Source organism: Pecten maximus, chromosome 8 (genome assembly GCF_902652985.1).
Source record: "Pecten maximus chromosome 8, xPecMax1.1, whole genome shotgun sequence".
Classification (NCBI taxonomy): domain Eukaryota; kingdom Metazoa; phylum Mollusca; class Bivalvia; order Pectinida; family Pectinidae; genus Pecten; species Pecten maximus.
In genome coordinates this window covers 32,978,400-33,002,658 of record NC_047022.1, presented here as the reverse complement: position 1 = coordinate 33,002,658, position 24,259 = coordinate 32,978,400, and the positions used below count along the sequence as shown (strand labels likewise).

Below are 24,259 nucleotides of genomic sequence, written 5' to 3'. Positions count from 1 at the left end.
GTCTGTACCACAATGGAACAGGTGGCTCAGTAAAGAAAAGAAACAGACTTACTCCATTTTTACTGATAGATTAAACAACTGTTTACTTTTAAAGGAATTTTCAGAAATTATATATACGTGTATCTTTTGATAGCTACTGACAAAATAACGAAACTCAAGAAATGTCCATTTAAAAAATTATCCAAATCTATATAATTAAAAGTTGATTATTTCCTGTCTAGTCTTATGATGGCCTTGATATTGGAGGTCAATGACATCAGTGATTAATCTTTAAAGTTTGTTCTAGAATTGCTTAAATATAATTATTTTGGTAATTCAATATTTCAACACTACAGATTAACAACCACTGCCTTCTCAGTAAAGTCACTGACCTGAGATCATGAGTAACTCTGCCTCCAAAATAACACTCCAAAGTAAATGTGTTATCATTTCCTTGGAATTCTGCCATTAAACAAGACAAGACCTGATACTTTTGGCATTACAGAAATAATATTTCTTTTATTGAAACATCTATTGATTTTACAAAACAGCAGTAAGTTATGTATGTATCAAGGTTATAGAAGTGTCTGCCATTTTCCCCAGTCACAAGGGAAGCTACAGCAATGACCTTCACAAAATCTGGTCTAATTCCATTGTAGTCACTGATTGACCAAAGGTTTACCACATCTAACCCTGATGACTTTGAAAACAGGTCAAGGTCATTGATAAGAGGAAATGTTGTATCAGTCCATAGCAGGTACCTACAGGTTTAAGACCAGTACCCTGGCCTTTTAGAACTTGAGAATAATACTTTCAAATTAACTTTTAACTAATTGACCCCTGTTACCTTGTGAATAGGTAACGGTCATTTAAACAAGGAAACTATATACCAATCTGTCCAAGGTACATGCTAGCAAATATCAGGCCATTGGGTCTTTTAGAACTTAAGAAGATCGATCCTCAAAGTTTTCAATATACTTGACCCCTGTTACCTTGAAAATGGGTCAAGATCATTGGGATGAGGAAATTTCATAGCACTCCCTAGCAGGTACTTACTGGCCAAACATGAGTATCTAGAGTTTTTAAAAAGATGGGCAGAAGGTTCACTAAGAATTTTTAATTATTTGACCTCTGTGACCTTGAAAATATGTCCAGTTCATTAGTATGAGGAAATTCATAGCACTCCACAGCAGGTACTTACTGGCCACAAATGAGCACGCCGTGTCTTTAAGAACATTAGCAGCAGATTCACAAAGTATGTTGAAAATAGGTCAAGGTAATTTATATGAGGAAACATTATACCACTCTTTCCTAGATACCTGCTGGCATAGTATCAGGCCTCACGGTCTCCTGGAACTTAAGAAGAAGATTCTTGAAGTTCTTTACATACTTGACCCCTGTGACCTTAGAAATAGGTCAAGGTAATTTATATAAGGAAACTGTAATGTACTCTTCCCCCTGTACCTCCTGGTAAATTATCAGTTCTCAGTTGCTTATAGTTTACTAGAAGAAGTTAAAAGTTGATGAATGAAAGGACGAACAACCGACGCCCACTCATGTACCATACCATAAGCTCAGTGGCACTTTGTGCTATGAGAGCTAAAAATCTGCAGTTTATTTAAATAACTTTCTTTAATCTGTTTTTGGCCCTGCACTTGCTAAAAATGCGATGATGCATGCAGCTGTTTGTAATCACTATATATACACCTACACATCAACATATAAAGTGCATATTTTATGTAACTTTCGACCTTCAAACATACAGAAATGAAATGATTTTCGGCAAGGTAAAAATACGGTCTGAGATAAATGTGTTGAGAAACCAAGGAAAGTTAAAATGAACACACCACTGTCATACATGAACCCAGTTTATGATTGTTGGTTTCAGTCACAAAATACTACCGTTTTCTTTTTTTAAATCAAAATGAAACAGAATGTTTATGAACAGTGCATAGTTCAGTCACTTAAAAACCTACCAAATATTGAAAACAAAGTTAATTCCTATCTAATTACTTTTAATAACGATACAGGTACAGGAAGTGCTGCATTCTAGAGGGTGTATCAATATTTAAATAAAGGCGCATCTTTAATGACATATCTAAAGGTAAACATGTTTCTACCCTAATTTTAAAAGAGAGTTGGTGGCAGATGTTTTATGAAGAACAAGAGGCCCATGGGTTTTAAGTGTTATCTGACTTTAAAGCCTCTCTATATTTTTTTTCGTAGCAAAAAATTATGACAAAGATATGTTGAAAGATAGAATATGCATAGTGTATACCCTAATGATGACATTATGTGAGAATCAATACTGTATTTTTTCATACTTGCAATTAAAACTAGGAAACTATCCATTGATTAAGGGGAATCTCTGATGTGGTGCTCCACTCTCTATATGTAAATGAGCCAAGGAAAATATGTCATACATGCATGTGAAATCTGGTTTGTTTTGAAGAATGGTGAAGTGGCCATCAAAGACATGCACCAGAGGCCAAACGTTGATCAGACTGGTTGATGCCGAGAAGGCAAATAAAAGTGGACAATAACACATCATCACCTACGACATACAGTCAACTTGAGTCAGTCAGACAAAATAAAAGATAGATTAAACAAAAAAAAAAAGCCACCATGAATTGGCAGTGAATCTTCTCAGCATATGATGAACAAACCCATGTTTTTCTGTTGGGTCATGGTCTATTTTTAGATCTTAATCAAAGCCCTGAGAAACATCAGGGTCTGAGGTCATATAATAATAAATCTAAAATTTGATTTTATAGTCAGACAGCTACATTTTTATAAGATGAAATGTCTTAATCTGGTTATTCCTATTCTATACATATTCAAGAAAACATGTATAACATATATTTATCTGCTGATAACTTTCCAATAGCTGAGTATAGTTCTTTCCCTATTTCTTTAATGCTTGTGGAAAATTATTGATATACTTCTGAATCAGTAAAGCTGCTTGTAAACTTGAAAAAAAAATCAACTGAAAGACAAATCGGTCTATCAACAGTTACATGTACAACAAGAGATAAAATCCAAGATGTACACAGCCTAAGTCTTTTTTATTTATACTATAAGATGTTAATTAGGCCTAGCAAGCATCTATTTTATGACCCCTAGTTACATCGAAAATGCAAATATTTTACCTCCCGTAGAAAACTGTGGTTGCGCTGTCGGTCACGCTGTCCGACGAGACATATATAGGCCTACAGTTTTGACAAAGACTCCAGTACATATCAGTCACTGGTCATAATCGTTAGATTCCTTTCAAATAAACAAATAATAATCTTATTTGATAAAATCCTCATGAAAAACGGCAATGTAGTTGGTTACAACTTGCCTTTAATTCCTGTTGATATTTGTTGCATATTCTAGTGACATACAAATAAATATGAAACTCCAAACGGTCTCTGGTTTAGTTACATTAGACATAACCGCCATTTTGGCCGATTAGTGATGATCACGTGATTAGTCACGTGACAGCTGAAGTTATTCCGTGGAATGTTTGGCTGCAAAGCTATTTATAGAATTGTAAACACTACGTAAAGACGGTTGGTTTTAGGCTTATATGAAATGTTCATGCATATGAACTCAGGATGACCATATGAGTCCAAGACATGTGGACAGTTTCTCTGTGGACGCATGTAAATTTCCACGACGATCAAACTGAATTTTTTTCTTTCATTTTCGAGGCAGGATTGAGACAGAACTAAGTAATCCTACGCCAACAAAATTGTATATACTGGTGAGGAATTGTTTACATTTATAATCTAAAATAGTCTAGAACACCAAACATTCATATTTCATTTTAAATAATTGCAGTAAACACGGGAACCCTCAGTTAAATCGTGTCAATAATTGCTGTCAAAATAAGAACTATATTAGGCTGCAATGTATATCATTTGTGTATTACAGAAAAGAGAAGTTGTTAGCCGGAAACAAAAGTGTGACTAACAAAATTTACCCACCACGACTATAACGGCAGGTGCCAAAGGCATCCTGACGTTAATTACATACATAGCTTATGAATTGTTGACGTAACTGAGCAGATATAATGGAAATAGATAAAGATATAACTATAGAAAATTATGAAGTCTTGATTAATGAAGTTCTATATTTACAAAGAAAAAACATAGAGAGATTTAACAGACCACAGTACTATTGTAGTATACATATTCAGTAGCAGTACAGTGGTATTGACAACAATTTGTATGTTGGCCATGACAGCCATCTTGGATTACTGACCCATATGCTACTGAGCAAACAGAAAAATAACAACACTTGGTCAGAAACATCTCAGGATAATTTCCTAAAAGCTGAATCCCAGGGGTGGAACTTGAGACAAAGTCTAAAATAGGGGTTGTTCAGCAGTTATGGCTGCTATGTCGAATCTTTTAAGATTCCAAACAAGAGATCCCAGAGGGATCTTGGCACCCACCAATGAATGATCTTTATAGGTTCCATGTCAATTTTAGCAAGATCCCTTCAGTACCTTCTGTAGCAATAACAAACTTCAATGGTCAAAATCAAAGATGGCTGCCTGTCGGCCATGTTGTTTTCCGACTGGTCCTAAAATGCAATATGCATAACTAGGGACCAAGGAGAACCTACATATGCAATTTTATAAAGATTCCTTCAGTACTTTTTGAGAAATAGCGATAACAAAATTCAATTGTCAAAATCCAAGATAGCTGCCTGTCGGCCATGTTGTTTTCTGACTGGTCCTAAAATGCAATATGCATTACTAGGGATCAAGGGGAACCTACAGATGAAATTTCAGAAAGATCCATTCAGTACTTTTTGAGAAATAGCGATAACAAAATTCAATTGTCAAAATCCAAGATGGCTGCCTGTCGGCCATGTTGTTTTCCGACTGGTCCCAAAATGCAATATGCATAACAAGGGATCAAGGGGAACCTACATATGAAATTTAGAAAGATCCCTTCAGTCCTTTCTGGGAAATAGCGATAACAAGAATTGTTTATGGAGGGACAGATGGAGGGACGGACCACGGACCACGGACGCAAGGCGATTTGAATAGCCCACCATCTGATGATGGTGGGCTAAAAATAACAACACTTTGTTGGCTTCCCTTCCTTAACATTCCCACCCATTCCCAGCTCAATGGCACCTGCGGAACTGGAGAAGAAGCTTAAAATGTGTTTTTCAAGATGGCAACCATAGCTATTGGATCAACCCGGAAAACAGCAACACTTGGTCAGGACCATCTCAATTCCAGGAATGTTCGAATCCCATTTGCAAAGAGGTTTTACATGTTAAAAGTTTAAGGACGGCATATTGCACGAGGTGGATGACGTTGAACGAAGCATGATGGCTATCAGTCTGGAGTTAAGTTTTCAAAGTTTTCATAGGGCTCAGTAACAGAAAGTTGTGGTTCTTCGCAGATCTTTACTATTTGTGAATGGATGTTAATAGGTGTGGCCGTTATGTATGATTATGTTTAGCCTGATAAGAACATGCTTCTGATACCATATTTCTCAGACAATAAGCCCCTGTCTAGTAAGAAGCCCACCCTTATATTTCACAGATTCGTAGAAATGCCAATACATGTAATGTCATTGTTTTGTAATGTACAGCCCTCGTTTGAGTCAGAGATGAAGCATTGGTCCCCTGGGCATATTACAGGATAAATATAACAAATAATCTGCTTATCAAATTATTACCAATGTAGAGAAGTAGATGGATTTCTTGGTGGAGTTCTGAAGCATCCTCCTTTTGAGGATTTACCATACAACTGATATACAGTGGTCCCCCTATTTACGACCACTCCCAAAAACGGGAAATGTACTTTGGTATCCCTCTCGTGAACGACCAAGATTTTTGCAACGTTTCATTAAGACATTCAAATTATAGAATAATTAATAATAAAAGCATGTAACGTCCAGCTCATTGAAATTCATGGACCCAGGTAAAATTTGACACATTGGATTGACAGGTTGTTTACACTGCGATAGCCAGCTAGTGAGCTGTTTTGTCCACCAATGTTTTTACAAACAAGATAGTTACTCCTACCTTTTGTAGACAAATGGTTTGTTGTGATTTTCACAAATTTAATATATTGTGGAATTTGTAGACGATGTATCCATTAAACAAAGCTATTATTAAATTGTACGTACAACGTAGGCCTACAGTATACGACAATGTGATGAAATTCCATTAGAGTGACCTCCCTACCCTGTTACCTGTATGCGTGCGCATCGTTGTCGGTAATGAAAACAATTTATTACAAAGATGGCTGAACATCCTCAGCAGCCAGCAAGAAACGAAATTTTTTTACACTTAAACAAAAGATCGGTGTTTTAGAAATGATTCACAATGGTGGTAATGCAAGAAAGATTGCATCGGAACCAATGTCGGTAAAACGCCGAGGTCAGATCCCGAGCTTGGATTACTTTTTATTTTCTCTTCAACGGCTTAAATAATCCAAGGGTTCTGATGTTAATTGTATCTACGTAGTAAGATCGTCAGAAAATTCGGACTTACAATAACATATTAAAGTATTTTTTTCTATAACTAGTTTTGTTGTTGCTTTTCAGCTATTCGTACCTGCAAATTTTCTGTATTTTAACATTAGAGATCGACGTTTTTCAGGGATTAGGGGGGTAATTTTGTGTATCCTGCACTCAAGCGTGCCTATTTACGTTTTTTGTTATTATTCGAGATATAACGTTACACTTTAATTTTGTGAAATAATTTACACATGCAACAAGTAAACCAAATTCAAAACATTACTGACAGAGAACATTGAAAAACACATTTCAACTTAACCAGAGACTTGTATATTACAAGTCTCTGACTTAACACAATGAATTGTCTATGTATATAATGTAATATGTAGTAGCTTGTGTGATCATTGACCTCACTGACATCACTCAGATGACAAAACTCTCAACAAGGACCACCCCCGTTATAAGACCACCTGATGCCTGTCCCATAGGTGGTCTCATAAGAGGGGGACCACTGTACTGTTATTTTTCTGTGTAGTTGATCAACATATAGAAGATCAATAACAAATCACAGGTGAGAATAACAAATCACAGGTGAGAATAATACCTTGCTTGCTATGGTAAGAACATATTTAACCTCTGTAAGGATATTTTTAATTCCAGAAATTCAAAAATAACTTTTCAATTGTAATGTCAGTTCATAATTGAAGAACAATATGCAAATTTTGATTATTTTTTTCCGGTGAGATATCAGAGCCAGCATCATGTTCTGTCTGGGTATAAGGCGTCTTGATAGACACTGCTAATTACTGTCAAATACATTACAAATGTTCTACTGTATCCAGGGTTGCGGATCGGTAACAAGACAGATATAGGTTCCACTGTCCAGGGTTGCGGATTGGTAACTAGACAGATATAGGTTTTACTGTATCCAGGGTTGTGGATTGGTAACTAGACAGATACAGGTTCTACTGTATCCAGGGTTGTGGATTGGTAACTAGACAGATACAGGTTCTATTGTCCAGGGCTGTGGATTGGTAACTAGACAGATATAGGTTTTACTGTATCCAGGGTTGTGGATTGGTAACTAGACAGATACAGGTTCTACTGTATCCAGGCTTGTGGATTGGTAACTAGACAGATATAGGTTCTATTGTCCAGGGCTGTGGATTGGTAACTAGACAGATATAGGTTCTACTGTATCCAGGGTTGTGGATTGGTAACTAGACAGATTATGGTTTTACTGTATCCAGGCTTGTGGATTGGTAACTAGACAGATATAGGTTCTACTGTAGCCAGGCTTGTGGATTGGTAACTAGACAGATACAGTTTCTACTGTATCCAGGCTTGTGGATTGGTAACTAGACAGATATAAGTTCTACTGTAGCCAGGCTTGTGGATTGGTGACTAGACAGATTATGGTTCAAGCTGTGTGTAATTTTTCACAAAATCTGTGTTATAGTCTTTTCAGAACATGCATGGTTTCTATAAGGGTTTTAGCATATACTTCAAATTAATTTGACTGTGTTAATTAATTGAACAATGGTAACATTTTATGTTTAGCTGGGGTTTGAGCTTAACTTTTCTCCAAGTACATGTATGTCAAATCTGGTATATACTTATATCTATGCATGGGCATCCGATCATATTTCAGATTTTGCAATTTTGTCGTTTTTTTGCCACAACTATATTTCGGTGTGTCGAAATTTGGTTTTTCTGTCAACCATGTGTAAATTTTTGGTGTATTCTGACGTTTTTGTTGCAATATTGACTTCTGCCATCTGAGCTGAAGATAAAATTGTTTTGCCCAGCTGGGTGCCGTTGAAGTTTTTATCGTTGTCCCATGGCGTTACTTTTTGAAGTCATAGGGTTTTACAGACCGTGATATCTACTGTAACCCATACAAATGACTAACCTGATTTTTATAATACAAAAAGCTAGAAACCTTGCAAACTTACCTGAGCCACGTACATTTGAGAAGCATGGTACTCAATTTACATGTTTACACAATCATCATTTAAAATGAAAGTTAACAAAGTACAAACATTATTAACACAAATTTTAGGAACCATACCTTGATTAAAGAATGAAAAAACGGCACATTCTATGCAAATACACTGATGGAAAGTGCTCTTGTTTTCACAGAATTAAAGCCACATTACCTAACTATAGCTACTGATTCAGAAAACGGTGCTGGAATATTTGGCATTTTGATACCGATGACTTTATAATCAAGGGGTCCAACGTGTTTGGTATGATGAGCGCGTATTTTGGTATGAGAAGATCAATATGGCTGACAAACACCGCTTCAGACCCCGACCGGTGAGTACAAAATCCTTGATATTTCGTTAACATAGAATATGACAGATTAATGGAGATTGCGTTTCGGTGACAAAATGTTTGCAGTTTCCAATCATGTATGATATATTTGCTGACAGTATATGGTTTAGAAGTTATTGAGCAGTTAACGTGATATTTTGAGACAAAAATCAACACCTCGCACCTATTTTCCACTAGATTGAATAGCATTGTAGCACATATAATCAACTACTATCACTATCGAACCATAATCAAGCCAATTTGACTCGCTATATAAGTTGCAACTTGTACATTCTGATGACATCACATTGTTTACAGATCCCGCGTTGTGTCTGCACTGCCTGACACAAAGGCTTCTTTCTGTGTTTTTTTAGTGTATTTGTTGGTTTTCTTATATTTCAATTGATTAGGTATAGTAAAACAACCTCAATCAATATGAGGTCTGAATGTAGTTTTAAGAAAAAATGGCATGTTACGAATAAGACTTCAACTTTCACTTTGTCAGTGCATTCGTGATCGCAGCTTGGATCGGCTGTCATGTCAACGAGGAGAATGGTGATTTTACCACAGTGTTGAATCTACAAACTTGCATGTACAACCAAAAACTTCTAACTTCATGTATACCTTATGTCTTTAGAAATCATCTGTACATAATTAATTGAATTAATCCATTGCATTCGCCTATCAACGTCTGTTCGTTTCTATATCTTAAAACACTGAAAAGTTCCAATAATGAAGCATGAACATTAACACTTGCTCTATAAATTGTCCTAGAGCACCAGACTACCCAAAATCAATACTTATGATAAGATAAGAGCGTGAAGGTATTTGTACGAGAACAACAAAAAGTGCTGTACATTCTTACGAAAATGGCAAATATCGTCAAAATTATTACCAGTTTATAACGCCGTTATGTAACTGTACATGAATAAATAGAAGAATGTTCAGCACTTTTTCTCGGTTTCTAAGTACGATGAACAAGTGTGTCATGTTTGTTTGTACGGCAAAATACGTTAGTCAGGTGCTCTGGTCATATTTACCTACTAAGTGTTAATGTAGTCCTTCGCTGCGGTCACGTGACCATGCGAGAACACGAGGACCGACGAAAACATCCCGATAAGGACGTTGGACACTTAACATTAAAATCCAGTTGAGAAAACAAACAGAACTTACAGGGAAATTTAATAATAAATAATGAATTTATCTAAAAACAACAATTTTTGTCAAGTCAAGGGCTGTGGGCATGTAAATGGTTGTGGACAAGTAAAGGGTTGTGGGCAAATCAAGGGTTGTGGATTGTGGGCAAGTCAAGGGTTGTGGGCAAATCAAAGGTTGTGGGCATGTCAAGGGTTGTGGGCAAATCAAAGGTTGTGGGCATGTCAAGGGTTGTGGGCAAGTCAAGGGTTGTGAGCAAATCAAGGGTCGTGGATTGTGGGCAAATCAAAGCCAAAGGTTGTGGGCAAATCAAAGGTTGTGGGCATGTCAAGGATTGTGGTCAAGTCAAGGGTTGTGAGCAAATCAAGGGTTGTAGGCATGTCAAGAGTTGTGGGTTTATATTCCATGAGAATTGCACACTACTTGCTTACAGTTATACATGACTTAAAGTTTAAATGTAATAACTGCATCTTTCAGGAGTCAAATGGAGTAGCTTCCAAAACCATGTGATATTATTGATCAGATTATCAATGTAGCTTCCAATATATTTTCATTTTTTATTTTTATATTATAGAGCAGGTTATCAAAATTGCTTCTTATGTCAGTTAACATGGACACAAAGTTGTGTTAACATTTGTCACTTGTTAACGAACTTTCTGATAACTATAAAAGATATAACAGCATAATCTATGTAGACTGTCGAGACCTGTTATGTTATTAACCCAAAAGCAGTAAAGCCTATCATAGTTAGGTGATCATCTAAGTGTCAACAGGGTTATTTTTAGTATGTTGATGGAGTAGCTTGGGCAATTAATGTAGACCTGAAATAGGCTAAATACAAAGAGTCACTAGTCAAAATCTGAAGCATCGTCTTGAAGAGTATTTGATGCCTTTTTCTCCAATTAAAGGATGTCAGTAATGGAAAATATAGTCTTACCTCAAACCTGCCTTTGTTATTCTCCATGAGGAACCTACTACCACACAGGTACTGCCAAGCTCTGGAGCGTAGTGAGGGGGGAATGCCTTTACGACATCTTTCTTTTATCTATAATATTGAAGAGAGGATTTCACAAATTATGATTTCTTCAATTGTCTCATTAAAACAATATTTCTTATTGTTTATCAGAGCTGGTAAGTTTTCAGAATGCTTTTCCTGTAGGACTCGATCCAATCTTGAGTATACCCACTACATATAATTTTGGAAATGGTGTTCTGGACTTGAAAAAAATCCTTAAAAAATTACTGGGCTAATTAAACAAGAACATACATTGTATTTTTTATGATAAGTATTAACTCATAAGACCACATATATAAAAAATACATTACATATCGGTATTTGACAGTGTTTTTGACTCCAGAAAATTAATTTTTGGATACTTCAGATTCTAACAAAGACAATTTGACTTCTAATTTTGCTAAATGACAAGGGTCAACAGAAAGCCATACAGCTACCAGTCATTCAAAGCCATTTGTCTTTTGTACCAAAAAAAAAAGCATTGATGAAAAGCTTTAAAACCGAGAATTCAAATGAGAGTAAGGTTAAGGCTGTTTACAAAGTACAGTATATATATATATATGAAATGATGACATTACTACGAACATCAGGCAATGTATGTAGAATTTGATGCATGATTTTACCAGGTACATACCTTTTTAAACCGCTTACTCATCCATTTCTCCCAATTTTCAAACATATCTAACCATTTCAGTTCTCGTTTTCTTAAAATTTCTGGTGGCAATCGCCTTTCACTGAAAATAATGAATGAATATCACAATAAGCAATGTATACAAACAAAATATCCCCACTCAGTTAAGCTATTTATGTGACAAAATTGATGTACCGGTATTCATTTTCATTTTTATGTAATATATTCCAGAGTAAATTATCGATTGGGCACAAACGGGAGAAACACAAAATAATTGAATTCTAAGACATAACAAAAAAAATAAAATAATAATAATCTTTAATACTGGTATACATGTTCTTCAGTCAGGTGAGAGGCACAGGCAAATTATATAAATCTAAAGACACTGAAGTCCTGGAGTCTTGCTTTTCCTGTACATGTGCAGTGGTTAACGTTCTTCCCTAAATTTTGAAACCTGATCATGCTTATATACATGTTATAATATCTTGGAGTAACATGACTTAACAGCATTTTGAAAAGATAATATGTTTAGGATTTAAATTTGTCTGAAAAAAAGCCCACAAGTTTGGTTTGATCATGAGCCTCTTGGCTCAATTACAAAAAAAAATGTATTAGAACATAAAACTATGAAAAGAAAAAATACTAACTGAATGATAACAATCTAAACATAGCTAAGTACCATGGACAACAGACAGGACATATCACTATCAGTATATTTGTTTTAGAACATAATACTAATATGAACATTCAACGTTCTGCTACAGTGACATACTCATCAGGATCCGTGTATTGAGAGCCACCAATGAAACCATAACGATCAACATGGCTCATTGCATTTCCATTTTGTTTACTGGAGCCGGGACTGGGTTGTACATGATTTTCCTCCACTGGGGCAGTGGCCTGGCTCATGGCAGCGTCCTCATCTTCATCATCAGAGTAATAACGGCCCGGGTCAGCATTTGCCATGACGCCGATTTAAAAACTCATTCAAAGAAAGCGTACACCATTGACATCAAAATATGGACACATAAAAGGTAATTTTGTACTCATTAGTCATGTTCACCATTACAAGTATTTTCGCTTTTCATCATAACAGAAAAAAGTATCAAAGCTGTCTTGATCATGATTTCTCAGGTCAGTGGCTAGATATCCAGAGGAATGTTGAGGAACGGATCTAGGTTAACATACGGTCACATGGTCAACTATCTTCGTAAATAATCATCAGAGTGGACATATGTATTTATCGTCTGACAATTCACATATCGTTTCATATAATCCATTTCTGACAGATTTCCTGGGAGGTTCTTCTTCTTTTCCGGAAGAAGCAGTCCAGATTCCGGAAGTTTACCATTTTTTGGTAGCGCATGCCCAGTAATATGAAACCATCGAATTTTATGTCAAAATTACATAATCAATCATCAAATTGTAACTTAATTTGTCTTAGATTTCAAGAAAATATCCATAATCAATTGGGCAATAAAATTTTATTTTTCTCATTTTGCTTTTCTGCATAACACGTTTGCGGTGTTGCGGCAGGTTCGTGTGTGATGACCACCGAACCTAATTACATCGCATGACAAATTAAGGGCTCGCTGCAAAAAGTAGTTCATAGATTTAGCCCAATCATTTGTTTTATTTTGTCTATTTACATGTAGATACTACAATTCAAATCAAATATCATTATGATGTTAATATTTTTTAAAACAAAATCCTGTAATATATGAAATTTATCTCATTTCCTGTGTTGAAAAATAGTCCCCGTCTCCTCCGGTAGGATATCACAGCGCCTTCTACATTCTGAAGTAGGACCGTGAATACTGAAAAATCGACGTTTTAACCATCGTTCGAGTGAATTGAACATTTGTTTTGTTGTTCAGGACAAACATCAGATAGGAAACAAAACGTTTGCCGTAACGGTGTCAGTATGACCCGCACCTGATCAACTTTATTCACTCTCAAACATTCTTGACAGCCTGTCCTCCAAAGGCTACATGATGAGTACACAGAAGAAAAATAAGCGAGGGCAAACCCCTGGTGCAGCAAGGTTTGTAGATAATTGTTGTTTATTGGAACGATTTCTCCGCATTCTTTTCACAAAATGCTAAGTTTCCCCATTGTCGGAAATGCTCACGCGGTTGATCGAACATGTTTAGACACAAATTCTCGGAAGTTCATTTCAGGTGAATTTTTAGATCGGGGTCGAGATGATGCACCATGATGGGGTTTACCAAAATCTGTGAGGCACAGGAAGCTGATATTCCTCACTCATTATAGCATGTTTTATGAGTAGGCTATAACTTATTTGCATTTATCAGTTTTACACGGTTTTTTACCTTTCTTTTTTGCGCGTTTGTAGTGCTGACATGACGATCATTTATATCGTGTAGATGAAGCATTTTCATTGCTACTTTTGATAGTGTCATCAGTGTCCAGGATGTCTTGCTGCTAACATTTTCCAGTCCTTACATTCTATTGCTATGTATTATTTTCATTTATTTCAGTGAGTTATGTTTTTGGAGTAATTAACAATTCACTTTAGACGTGTGCACAAACATACAAAATGTAGTAGCTTTGTTTTTATAATGCTATTGTCAGGTTCTAGATTCAAATATCAGGTCTATAATATGGGAAGTTGTCACAAGACCACCAATTGGGAAATATTTCAGGCAGCATTCAACAGCTTTAGGAATTTTGATTGGTGGTTAACCGATATGCAAAGCAGGTATTGAGTAAAGACAAGTTTTCAATTGATAACTCAATTTTAACGACAGCTTAAAAATGTTTAACCTTATGGAGTAAATAGTACCTATGCATAGACAGTTTCTATTAATAAAAAAAAGAAACAGACAAATTTGTGCAATCAAATTAATGTCAGTTGATATGCCAGCCGAAGGTGGAAAACAAGTCTGTTTGATGTCAGAGTATTATTAACCAATCTTCGTAACCGAAGGAAAATGCAAGGCCGTCAGACTCAAATTCTAGACCACCATTATTACTATGCCTCTAACTGTATAAAAAACTATAGACATCATGTATTAGAGTATTTTGTCTGGTTCATCTGTTGTCCATGTTATTTTACTTGGTGGGATGTCCTGCTGGTTGTCTTTGGCCGTATGTTCAGTGAGGTAGCACTTTAAAAGTTGGTATTTGTTGCTCGTTATCACACGAAGACAGGCACAAACTACCCCAGCCTCCAAAAACGCACTCGCCTCTCTCAATTTTTCGAATGACAGATGACCTGATGTGACCCAAAAGTTGGAAATAAGGCACAAAAAGAAGAACGTCTGCCAAACAATTTAAACCAATACAAGTACAGTGGAACTTCGTTAACTCAAACTCGGAAAACTTGAATACCCCGCTTTCTTAGTAAAGAAAGCTCGAAAAACTTGGATAATACGGAGTGAAAATTTGGTCCCAACAATAAAAATCCTATTTGAAATGATCGAATAACTCGAAGTATAATTATCGTCGATCGGTGGTAAACGTAGACATTTTTAGCCCACCATCATCAGATGGTGGGCTATTCAAATCGCCCTGCGTCCGTGGTCCGTCGTCCGTCCCTCCGTCCGTCCCTCCGTCCGTAAACAATTCTTGTTATCGCTATTTCTCAGAAAGTATTGAAGGGATCTTTCTCAAATTTCATATATAGGTTCCCCTTGGTGCCTAGTTATGCATATTGCATTTTGAGACCAATCGGAAAACAACATGGCCGACAGGCAGCCATCTTGGATTTTGACAATTGAAGTTTGTTATCGCTATTTCTCAGAAAGTGCCGAAGGGATCTTTCTCAAATTTCATATGTAGGTTCCCCTTGGTGCCTAGTTATGCATATTGCATTTTGAGACTAATCGGAAAACAACATGGCCGACAGGCAGCAATCTTGGATTTTGACAATTGAAGTTTGTTATCGCTATTTCTCAGGAACTAATGAAGGGATCTTTCTCAAATTTCATATGTAGGTTCCCCTCGGTGCCTAGTTATGCATAACGCATTTTGAGACCAATCGGAAAACAACATGGCCGACAGGCAGCCATCTTGGATTTTGACAATTGAAGTTTGTTATCGCTATTTCTCAGAAAGCACTGAAGGGATCTATCTCAAATTTCATATGTAGGTTCCTCTTGGTGCCTAGTTATGCATATTGCATTTTGAGACCAATCGGAAAACAACATGGCCGACAGGCAGCCATCTTGGATTTTGACAATTGGAAGTTTGTTATCGCTATTTCTCAGAAGGTAATGAAGGGATCTTTCTGAAATGTCATATGTAGGTTCCCCTCGGTGCCTAGTTATGCATATTGCATTTTGAGAATAATCGGAAAACAAAATGGTCGACAGGCAGCCATCTTGGATTTTGACAATTGAAGTTTGTTATCGCTATTTCTCTGAAACCAATGAAGGGATTTTTCTCAAATTTCATATATAGGTTCCCCTTGGTGCCTAGTTATGTATATTGCATTTTGAGACCAATCGGAAAACAACATAGCCGACAGGCAGCCATCTTGGATTTCGACAATTGAAGTTTGTTATCGCTATTTCTCAGAAAGCACTCAAGGGATCTTTCTCAAATTTCATATGTAGGTTCCCCTCAGTTCCTAGTTATGCATATTGCATTTTGAGACTAATCGGAAAACAACATGGCCAACAGGTAGCCATCTTAGATTTTGACAATTGAAGTTTGTTATCGCTATTTCTCAGAAACTAATGAAGGGATCTTTCTCAAATTTCATATATAGGTTCCCCTTGGTGCCTAGTTATGCATATTGCATTTTGAGACCAATCGGAAAACAACATGGCCGACAGGCAGCCATCTTGTATTTTGACAATTGAAGTTTGTTAACGCTATTTTACAGAAGGTACTGAAGGGATCTTTCTCAAATTTCATATGTAGGTTCCCCTTGGTCCCTGGTGTTGCATTTTGCAACCAATCCGAAAGCAACATGGCCGACAAACAGCCATTATCGCTAAATCTTAAATTTTACATATAGGTTCCCCTTGTTTGAAAAGTACTAGAGGGCTGTTTCTGAATTTACACAGATTAGTAAGACTTAGAGGAACGGAAAAGTAGAGAAAAGATCAATCTGACATGGAACCTATAAAGATCATTCAATGGTGGGCGCCAAGATCCCTCTGGGATCTCTTGTTTAAGAGCTAAATTCTGTTTGTAATACTGAACATATCGGCACTACTAACCTACATGCTATTAAAAGTGTTTCATAAATTCATAAAAGAAATTGTCGGTTGTATCTTATAACAACAAGTCTTGGTGATAAAAAGTACTGCTTTACTTACATCAGGTAATTTCCTAAGGCGGTCGCCGATATTAGTACACACAATAGTCAACAACTCATCTACCCGCTCGCTAAAGCGGAACTAATCTCTGACACACCGGTAGATCTACCCGGCTGATGTTTTTACAGGTGAAGAAATGAAACGGTCATTGGCGCCTATTACATTTTTTTAAACTGCTGAAATAATAGCGTAATTACTGCCGAGGTGTTCAGAGTACAACTGTAACGGTCAGTGCTGTCTATTAAATCGGATAAAACACCAACTCAGTTACAGTAACATTTTATACGCACATGCGCAGCCCAACTTCCGGTGCTAATACACATGGATACGGCGTGGTTATCAATAAAAAGTAAGTAGGCCGATCAAACAGTATTTTATATGTCCAATAAAAGGTAATGGTTCTGTTACGTTTTGCATGCAATCTGTGTTAAACTTAAACGTTTATTTGATTTGACATGAATAACTTGTTATTTTGTCGAATTCCGTTTGTTTTATCGTTTACCTTTTGCAAACATGACTTGCACATCAGAACGTTATTGAAGTGACTAAGTGAAACTTTATCGTGACTGTATATCGGCAAAACTACACCAAATTACAAGTGACATAACAAAACATTACATATATATTTACATGTATTGACCAGTCTTCACACTAAACTGATGAGCGACAGAGCGAAGTTATAATGATTATATAATGTTGACAAATATTGACCAAACGTTTCACCAAAAATGATAACTCGCTTAGTTCGAACACTCGGATAACTCGAAGTTTTTTCGTGGTCCCGTCGACTTCGAGTTAACGAAGTTCCACTGTAGTTTCAATAGTTTCAACCTTCTGCTTCCGAGTAAAATTTTATCTCTTGTTCAACCAGATATTGTTCCTGCTTCAGCAGTTTTACTAGTGAGCCTGTCTCCTATTAATTACACAGGTCAACTGGCCAAGGGGGGTCATGGGAACAAGCAGTCAAGCTTGACATATGGATTATAATCAAACATCGCTAATTAATTAACACGTTGAGGATGATGGAACTCAATTCAGTAAGCTTTAGGCACTTCCTTATAAATTATAATATTGTAAAATGTAGTTCATACATGTATGTTAACTCTAGTCAAGTTCACATAACTTATTAGCTCACCTAGTCCGAAGAACCAAGGTGAGCTTATGCCATACCGTGTCGTCCGTCCGTCCGTCAACAATTGACTTCTTCTTCATAACCACAGATTGGAATTTGACAAAATTTGGTCAAAAGCATCCCTATGGGGTGGGGACTCAAAATTGTACAAATGGTGAGGCTGACCCCACCCCCCTCCCCCCCAGGGGTCTTAGGGGCGGGGACAAAAGGGGTCAATTTGGCTAAATTGATATAAACGACTTCTCCTCAATGGATATTGCTCATATTTGCCTGGTAGCATCCCCTTGGGGTAGGGATCAAAATTGTACAAATGTTGGGGCTGATCCCCTGGGGGGGCTAAGGGACGGGGCCAAACAGTGTCAATTTGGCTAAATTGATATAAACAACTTCTTCTCTGAAACTAAGCAATGGATATCACTCATATTTGCCTGGTAGCACCCCCATGGGATAAGGATTTAAAATTGTACAAATGACGGGGCTAAAAGGGGCCAGTTTGGCTAAATTGATATAAACAACTTCTCTGATGAAACTAAGCAATGGATAGTGCTCATATTTGCCTGGTAGCATCCCCTTGGGGTAGGGATTCAAAATTGTACAAATGGAGGGGCTGAGGGACGGGGCCAAACAGTGTCAATTTGGCTAAATTGATATAAACGACTTCTCCTCTGAAACTAAGCAATGGATATTGCTCATATTTGCCTGGTAGCATCCCCTTGGGGTAGGGATTCAAAATTGTACAAATGGTGGGGCTGAGGGACGGGGCCAAACATTGTCAATTTGGCTAAATTGATATAAACAACTTCCTCTCTGAAACTAAGCAATGGACATCGCTCATATTTGCCTGGTAGCATCCCCTTGGGGTAGGGATTCAAAATTGTACAAATGGTGGGGCTGAGAATCGGGGCCAAACATTGTCAATTTGGCTAAATTGATATAAACAACTTCTCCTCTGAAACTAAGCAATGGATATCGCTCATATTCGCCTGGTAGCATCCTCTTGAGGTAGGGATTAAAAATTGTACAAATGTTGGGGCTGACCCCCCAGGGGGCTGAGGGGCGGCCCAAACAGTGTCAATTTGGCTAAATTGATATAAACAACTTCTTCTCTGAAACTAAACAATGGATATCGCTTATATTTGCCTGATAGCACCCCCATGGGATAAGGATTTAAAATTGTACAAATAGCGAGGGCTGAGGGGCGGGGCTAAAAGGGGCCAGTTTGGCTAAATGGATATAAACAACTTCTCCTCTGAAACTAAGCAATGGATATTGCTCATATTCGCCTGGTAGCATCCTCTTGAGGTAGGGATTAAAAATTGTACAATTGTTGGGGCTGACCCCCCAGGGGGGTGACAGGCGGCCCAAACAGGGTCAATTTGGCTAAATTGATATAAACAACTTCTTCTCTGAAACTAAGCAATGGATAACGCTCATATTCGCCTGGTAGCATCCCCTTGGGGTAGGGATTCAAATTGTACAAATGTTGGGGCTGGACCCCCGGGGGGCTGAGGGGCAGGGCCAAACAGGTTCAATTTGGCTAAATTGATATAAACAACTTCTTCTCTGAAACTTAGCAATAGATATCGCTCATATTCGCCTGGTAGCATCCCCTTGGGGTAGGGATTCAAAATTGTACAAATTTTGGGGCTGACCCCCAGGGGGGCTGAGGGATGGGGCCAAACGGGGTCAATTTGGGTAAATTGATATAAACAACTTCTTCTCTGAAACTAAGCAATGGATAACGTTCATATTCGCCTTGTAGCATCCCCTTGGGGTAGGGATTCAAAATAGTGCAAATGTTGGGGCTGACCCCCCGTAGGGCTGAGGGGCGGGGCCAAACGGGGTCAATTTGGCTAAATTAATATAAACAACTTCTCTGAAACTAAGCAGTGGATATCGCTGATATTCGTCTGGTAGCACACCCTTGGGGTAGGGATTCAAAATTGTACAAATGGTGGGGCTGACACCCCGGGGGCTGAGGGGCGGGGCCAAAACGGATCAATTTGGCCAAATTGACATTTTTAGAATTTCAATAAAAGCAATGTTCATGTACCCATATAAAATGCTTATGATATATTGACATAGCAATACCAGTGACAAATATACTTAAGCATCATTCTTGTTTCATATCTCATGAAACCAGGTGAGCGATACAGGCCCTCTGGGCATCTTGTTGTTTTCATATTTGCCGCCAAAGTGTAACATGAATGATTTACGCTTCCCACCCTGTCTAGCACTGCAGAGGTCATGTACATGAAAGGTTATTCAGGTTAACAACAAAATGGCTGCCAGCTGTGTTGGCATGCTGCAAACTAGCCTGCTTACGATATCATTCTTGCACTACATGCCTTAGTCGTGCGTCAAATTAAATTTTGCTGCGTCATTGGTCGACACGGCATATTTGAAAGCAGACACGTTGATGTTCTGACCTAATTTTATCAGCATATTATATATCACCTATTTTTACAGTAGTGCTTTCGTAAACGCAACAGGTTAAAATTGCTTTCAATGCATTAAATATAATAATATAGCGATAGTTTCTGATTCAAATAAAAAATATAACCATGTGGAGACTAGATACTGTACAAATGTTAATTTAACTTTGGTGTCATAAATGAAACGTGTACTGTACTGTTTTGGGGTCTATAGCTACGAATTGCCCAAGCGGCTTTGCGCAATAACCATCATAATTATCGCGAAATGAAGAACGTTTAATGATCAATTAACATTGAATTAAATAAAATACTATCATTTTACTTATTTATAAATGTGCCATTGTTACATATCAGATTTACATTGAATGTGTTTGTGTCTAATGATTTTACTCTGTCAAGATTTTCGGCGATATCGTCTCGTATAGTTCGAACTCGCGCTTATTTTCTGAAGCATAATTTCGAATAATTCGAACAGGTTCGTCAATATTTATTTAATTTTGTTCGTTCTAACCGGAAGTTTACCGTATATTAAATATAACAAATATAACATGTTTATACTGTATACTAACTAGGATGTTACCAATAGCCAAATACTGCTTAGGTTTGATGATAAACCGAGTTCAAAAAATTGCATCTGGGTACGTATACCTGTCAAATTGGGAAACCACATGTCAACAATCCAAATGGTGAAAAAGAATACAATGTCTCAGTTATGTATTTCATTTTCACTTGCCGATGATATGCTTTATCAATCTCTTTACAGCATAGTTATATAAATTCTAATTTCTTAAACCATATTTGAAAGCTTTCACAAGGTATAGATAACACAAGAGGCAGTCCGAAAGAGATAATGCCATGCTTCTTGCTGTGCATGTGTAGTCAACATTTACACATGTTATAAGCCACCAAAGTTAACAGTACCACAATGTTTTGAACAAATTTTATGTATAGTTTAAAGTTACATGGGTTCGATTAATGCTAGGAAAAGAATACAATTACCACCAATGAAGTGTGGTTAAAATATGTTGATTTTATAACCTCTTTTCTGAGAGGTACATGTCTTGTACCGGGGTACAGGTCAGGTGTTAAATTTGGGTACCCAGGGTGAAATTCCTTACTTGTGACAGCCCCACTACTAACTAGGTAAATAATTTGTTTCATCCATATATGTTTTTTGCATTTTGTAGGGGTGGAAGACAAAGAAGTGGATTTGACAAGAACATCATTGTAAGTTTTTTCTTGTTCAGAACATGCAACTTGAATGCTATTTTATAATTGTATTGTGTTAATAGCACATGTTCACAATAGAGCAATCCAGAAATCTTTTCTTAGCTCTTCATAAGACCATGCCAATCTATGGATGTGGGATTATATATATTAGTGTATTAGTACTAGTAGTATTACATGTTTGCCAGCAGTACTAGTCCAATCCTGATTCATCGTCATCTCTTCATTGATTTCATTTATAAACAGATTTATCATACAGAAATTAATCATATATGACATTATTTCCTTTGAAAGTAAATGGGAGCATGGACATTTCTGGGCTTTTTCTCACTGGTTTGGGAAAGGACCTTTTTGTCTCATTTTGGGAAGTAAATTGGTGAATTGGGAAAGATTTTTTCAGGAGTTAACTGCAAATTTTGGGAATTTGGCTTAAATATGAAATAATTTCAATTGGGAATGGGGCCCATTAACGGCACCAAAAAGCCCTCAGAAAAGCCCTGCATTTATAGATCAAAATTTTCTTCTATCAATTGTTAAGATAATGATAAAAAAATACATACAGGTTACATATTGCATGTTGAAATATGGTTGTGTTCAGCTTTTCTTGAAAAGACTATGGTTAACTGTTCATTGATTTCTATGCACGATTTTCTTGCATGTTTCTAAATTGCTCTTCAACATTGTTAAAAGTCTAATCAGATTTAAATTGTTTTTGTTATATTGAATCTGGAAACATTACAGTATTAATTTTAGGATTTGGTGACCAATTTTGCACAAATATCCAAATTGAAAAACAGAAAGAAACCATAAATTAATTTATAGAATAGGCTGAAAACTGGCATTGAACACAAAATTAGGTGGAAGATGTTTTTTGTAAATTTCCCTAAATTAGGTTCTAGGAGACTTAAAAATACTGTATGTACCGTATTTGACCTAATAAGGGCGCAGGGCATGGGTAATTGGCAGTGGGGGTGTCCTTATTAAGATTAGTTATTCTGAAGTTTATGAAACAGACTATACCTTATAGCAGAATACCCAAGGCTGTGGAAACGGTAAAATATTCAGTCATAAAAATATTCCAGATGAAGATATCTATTCATTATCATATATTAAGCTTAAACATGACTTGAATATTCCTGTAAACTTGTAAACCATACCAGCTGATCTTCAGACCAGAGAATGTGTGTTCCACCATTAATGTTCAAATGAAACTCTTTTGTGTTCTATTCATAGACACAGGTGATTTCCCAGATCATATCAGACATCGTTTTCTTTGACCTGATAATTGATTAACGATGTCTTTTACTAGCTTTCTGTTCTGAACAAAAGTTATTTATCAACAAGAATGAAGTCTTTTACTTTATCTTCAAATAAAGATGGTAAGTTATTATTTGTATGTGTGTTTAGTTTCATGTCTCTTTGCATTGACATGTCATCTGTAGGAATAGACAAAATGTGGCGAAAACTTGTGTTCCAGTTACTTAATTTGCTGAAGAAAATTGAACACATAAAGTAGCAAAACATTTCACATGAATTATTACTTTTGAACACCATTTTGACACTCAGTCAAAGATTTATTGCCTTAAAAAAAGGTAGGGGCGCCCTTATTAGGTCAAATACGGTATATGATGAAGATATGGGGAAATAACCCATGCTGATTTAGCAATGAAATCAGATTGTAACTTCAACTTCATTTAATCCTTTTCAATGATGAAAGATAAATGTAACGAACAATAAAAACTCCATCAAGAATGGATGTAGATAGATTTTATTGGCCCTGTAATGTTTATGCCAAGATTGCTAGAGTGATCAGCTGTGTATATGCAATACTTTCAAAAGTATGAGTAATAGTTTGCTAACTTCACTCCTACACAACTCCTGTATTCCCTGTGAATCAAGGTATGTAGTACAAAATGTTGGTGCTGTTATAGTTCAAAAACAGGGTCACCCAATGTGATCACTGTTTAACTAAGTCAGAATCATCTTACTCATAACATTGAAGGTCAACTTGGAAAGGTATAATCATTTACCTTGGAAAAGTGTAAAGTCTTGACAGTGACAAACCCATATATAGGCTGTCATATTATATTGACAGAAATAATGTACTGACCCATCATGGAGGGGGGGGGGGGGCTAACTTTGTTTGGAAACTAGTTACTATTAAACAAATTAATTAACACATGATCAAAACTATTGGAAATATTGTGTTCTATACTGAGGATATAAAGCTCTGTGTGGTGTGTAACCTACATGTTTAGCCAGTGTATTGATCAGGAGAAAACACTACTGTGCAGAGACTTAGACCCATGTGATTGTGCTGTGTGTCAGACATGGGGCCACTGCGACCATGTGCAGAAGGACAGCATTGTTGATTGTATATGAACAAAAATCAATGATTGTCAAGTTGCCATGATATTCCACAAGTCCCTTCTGACATGCTATCAAGTCAAATCTGGACGTCTGGGAATTCCACTCTATGTTATCATACTCTAACAAAGAGTGAAAATTAAACAGGAATGTTGTTTCCTTATCTTGCATAACCTGAGCTCAATTATGTGACTTTGACAATCAAAATTCAGATTTCAACTTTGAAAAAGCTTTTATT

General features: G+C 36.7%; 2 protein-coding genes across 8 annotated transcripts in view; one reads left to right on the top strand and one right to left on the bottom strand.

Moving 5' to 3' along the window:
• LOC117333249 (TBC1 domain family member 10A-like) overlaps nucleotides 1-12,906 on the bottom strand; it is a 35,124-nt gene extending 22,218 nt beyond the window's left edge. The window contains exons 1-3 of the mRNA XM_033892465.1: nucleotides 12,342-12,906; nucleotides 11,573-11,672; nucleotides 10,861-10,968 (exon numbers count right to left, since the gene is read on the bottom strand). Of these exons, the coding sequence (XP_033748356.1) occupies nucleotides 10,861-10,968; nucleotides 11,573-11,672; nucleotides 12,342-12,535 (402 nt within the window). The 5' untranslated portion in view covers nucleotides 12,536-12,906. The remainder of the gene's footprint in view (nucleotides 1-10,860; nucleotides 10,969-11,572; nucleotides 11,673-12,341) is intronic.
• Nucleotides 12,907-13,329: 423 nt separating this feature from the next.
• The window catches only part of LOC117333248 (ataxin-2-like protein), a 47,368-nt gene continuing 36,438 nt past the window's right edge, over nucleotides 13,330-24,259 (top strand). For 4 of the 7 annotated variants that reach the window (XM_033892464.1, XM_033892460.1, XM_033892456.1 and 1 more), the window contains exons 1-2: nucleotides 13,331-13,613; nucleotides 21,615-21,654. In XM_033892464.1, the coding sequence (XP_033748355.1) occupies nucleotides 13,561-13,613; nucleotides 21,615-21,654 (93 nt within the window). In that variant the 5' untranslated portion in view covers nucleotides 13,331-13,560. Of the gene's footprint in view, nucleotides 13,614-21,614; nucleotides 21,655-24,259 lie in introns of all 7 variants that reach the window. The other 3 variants (XM_033892462.1, XM_033892457.1, XM_033892461.1) reach the window with 2 other exon arrangements.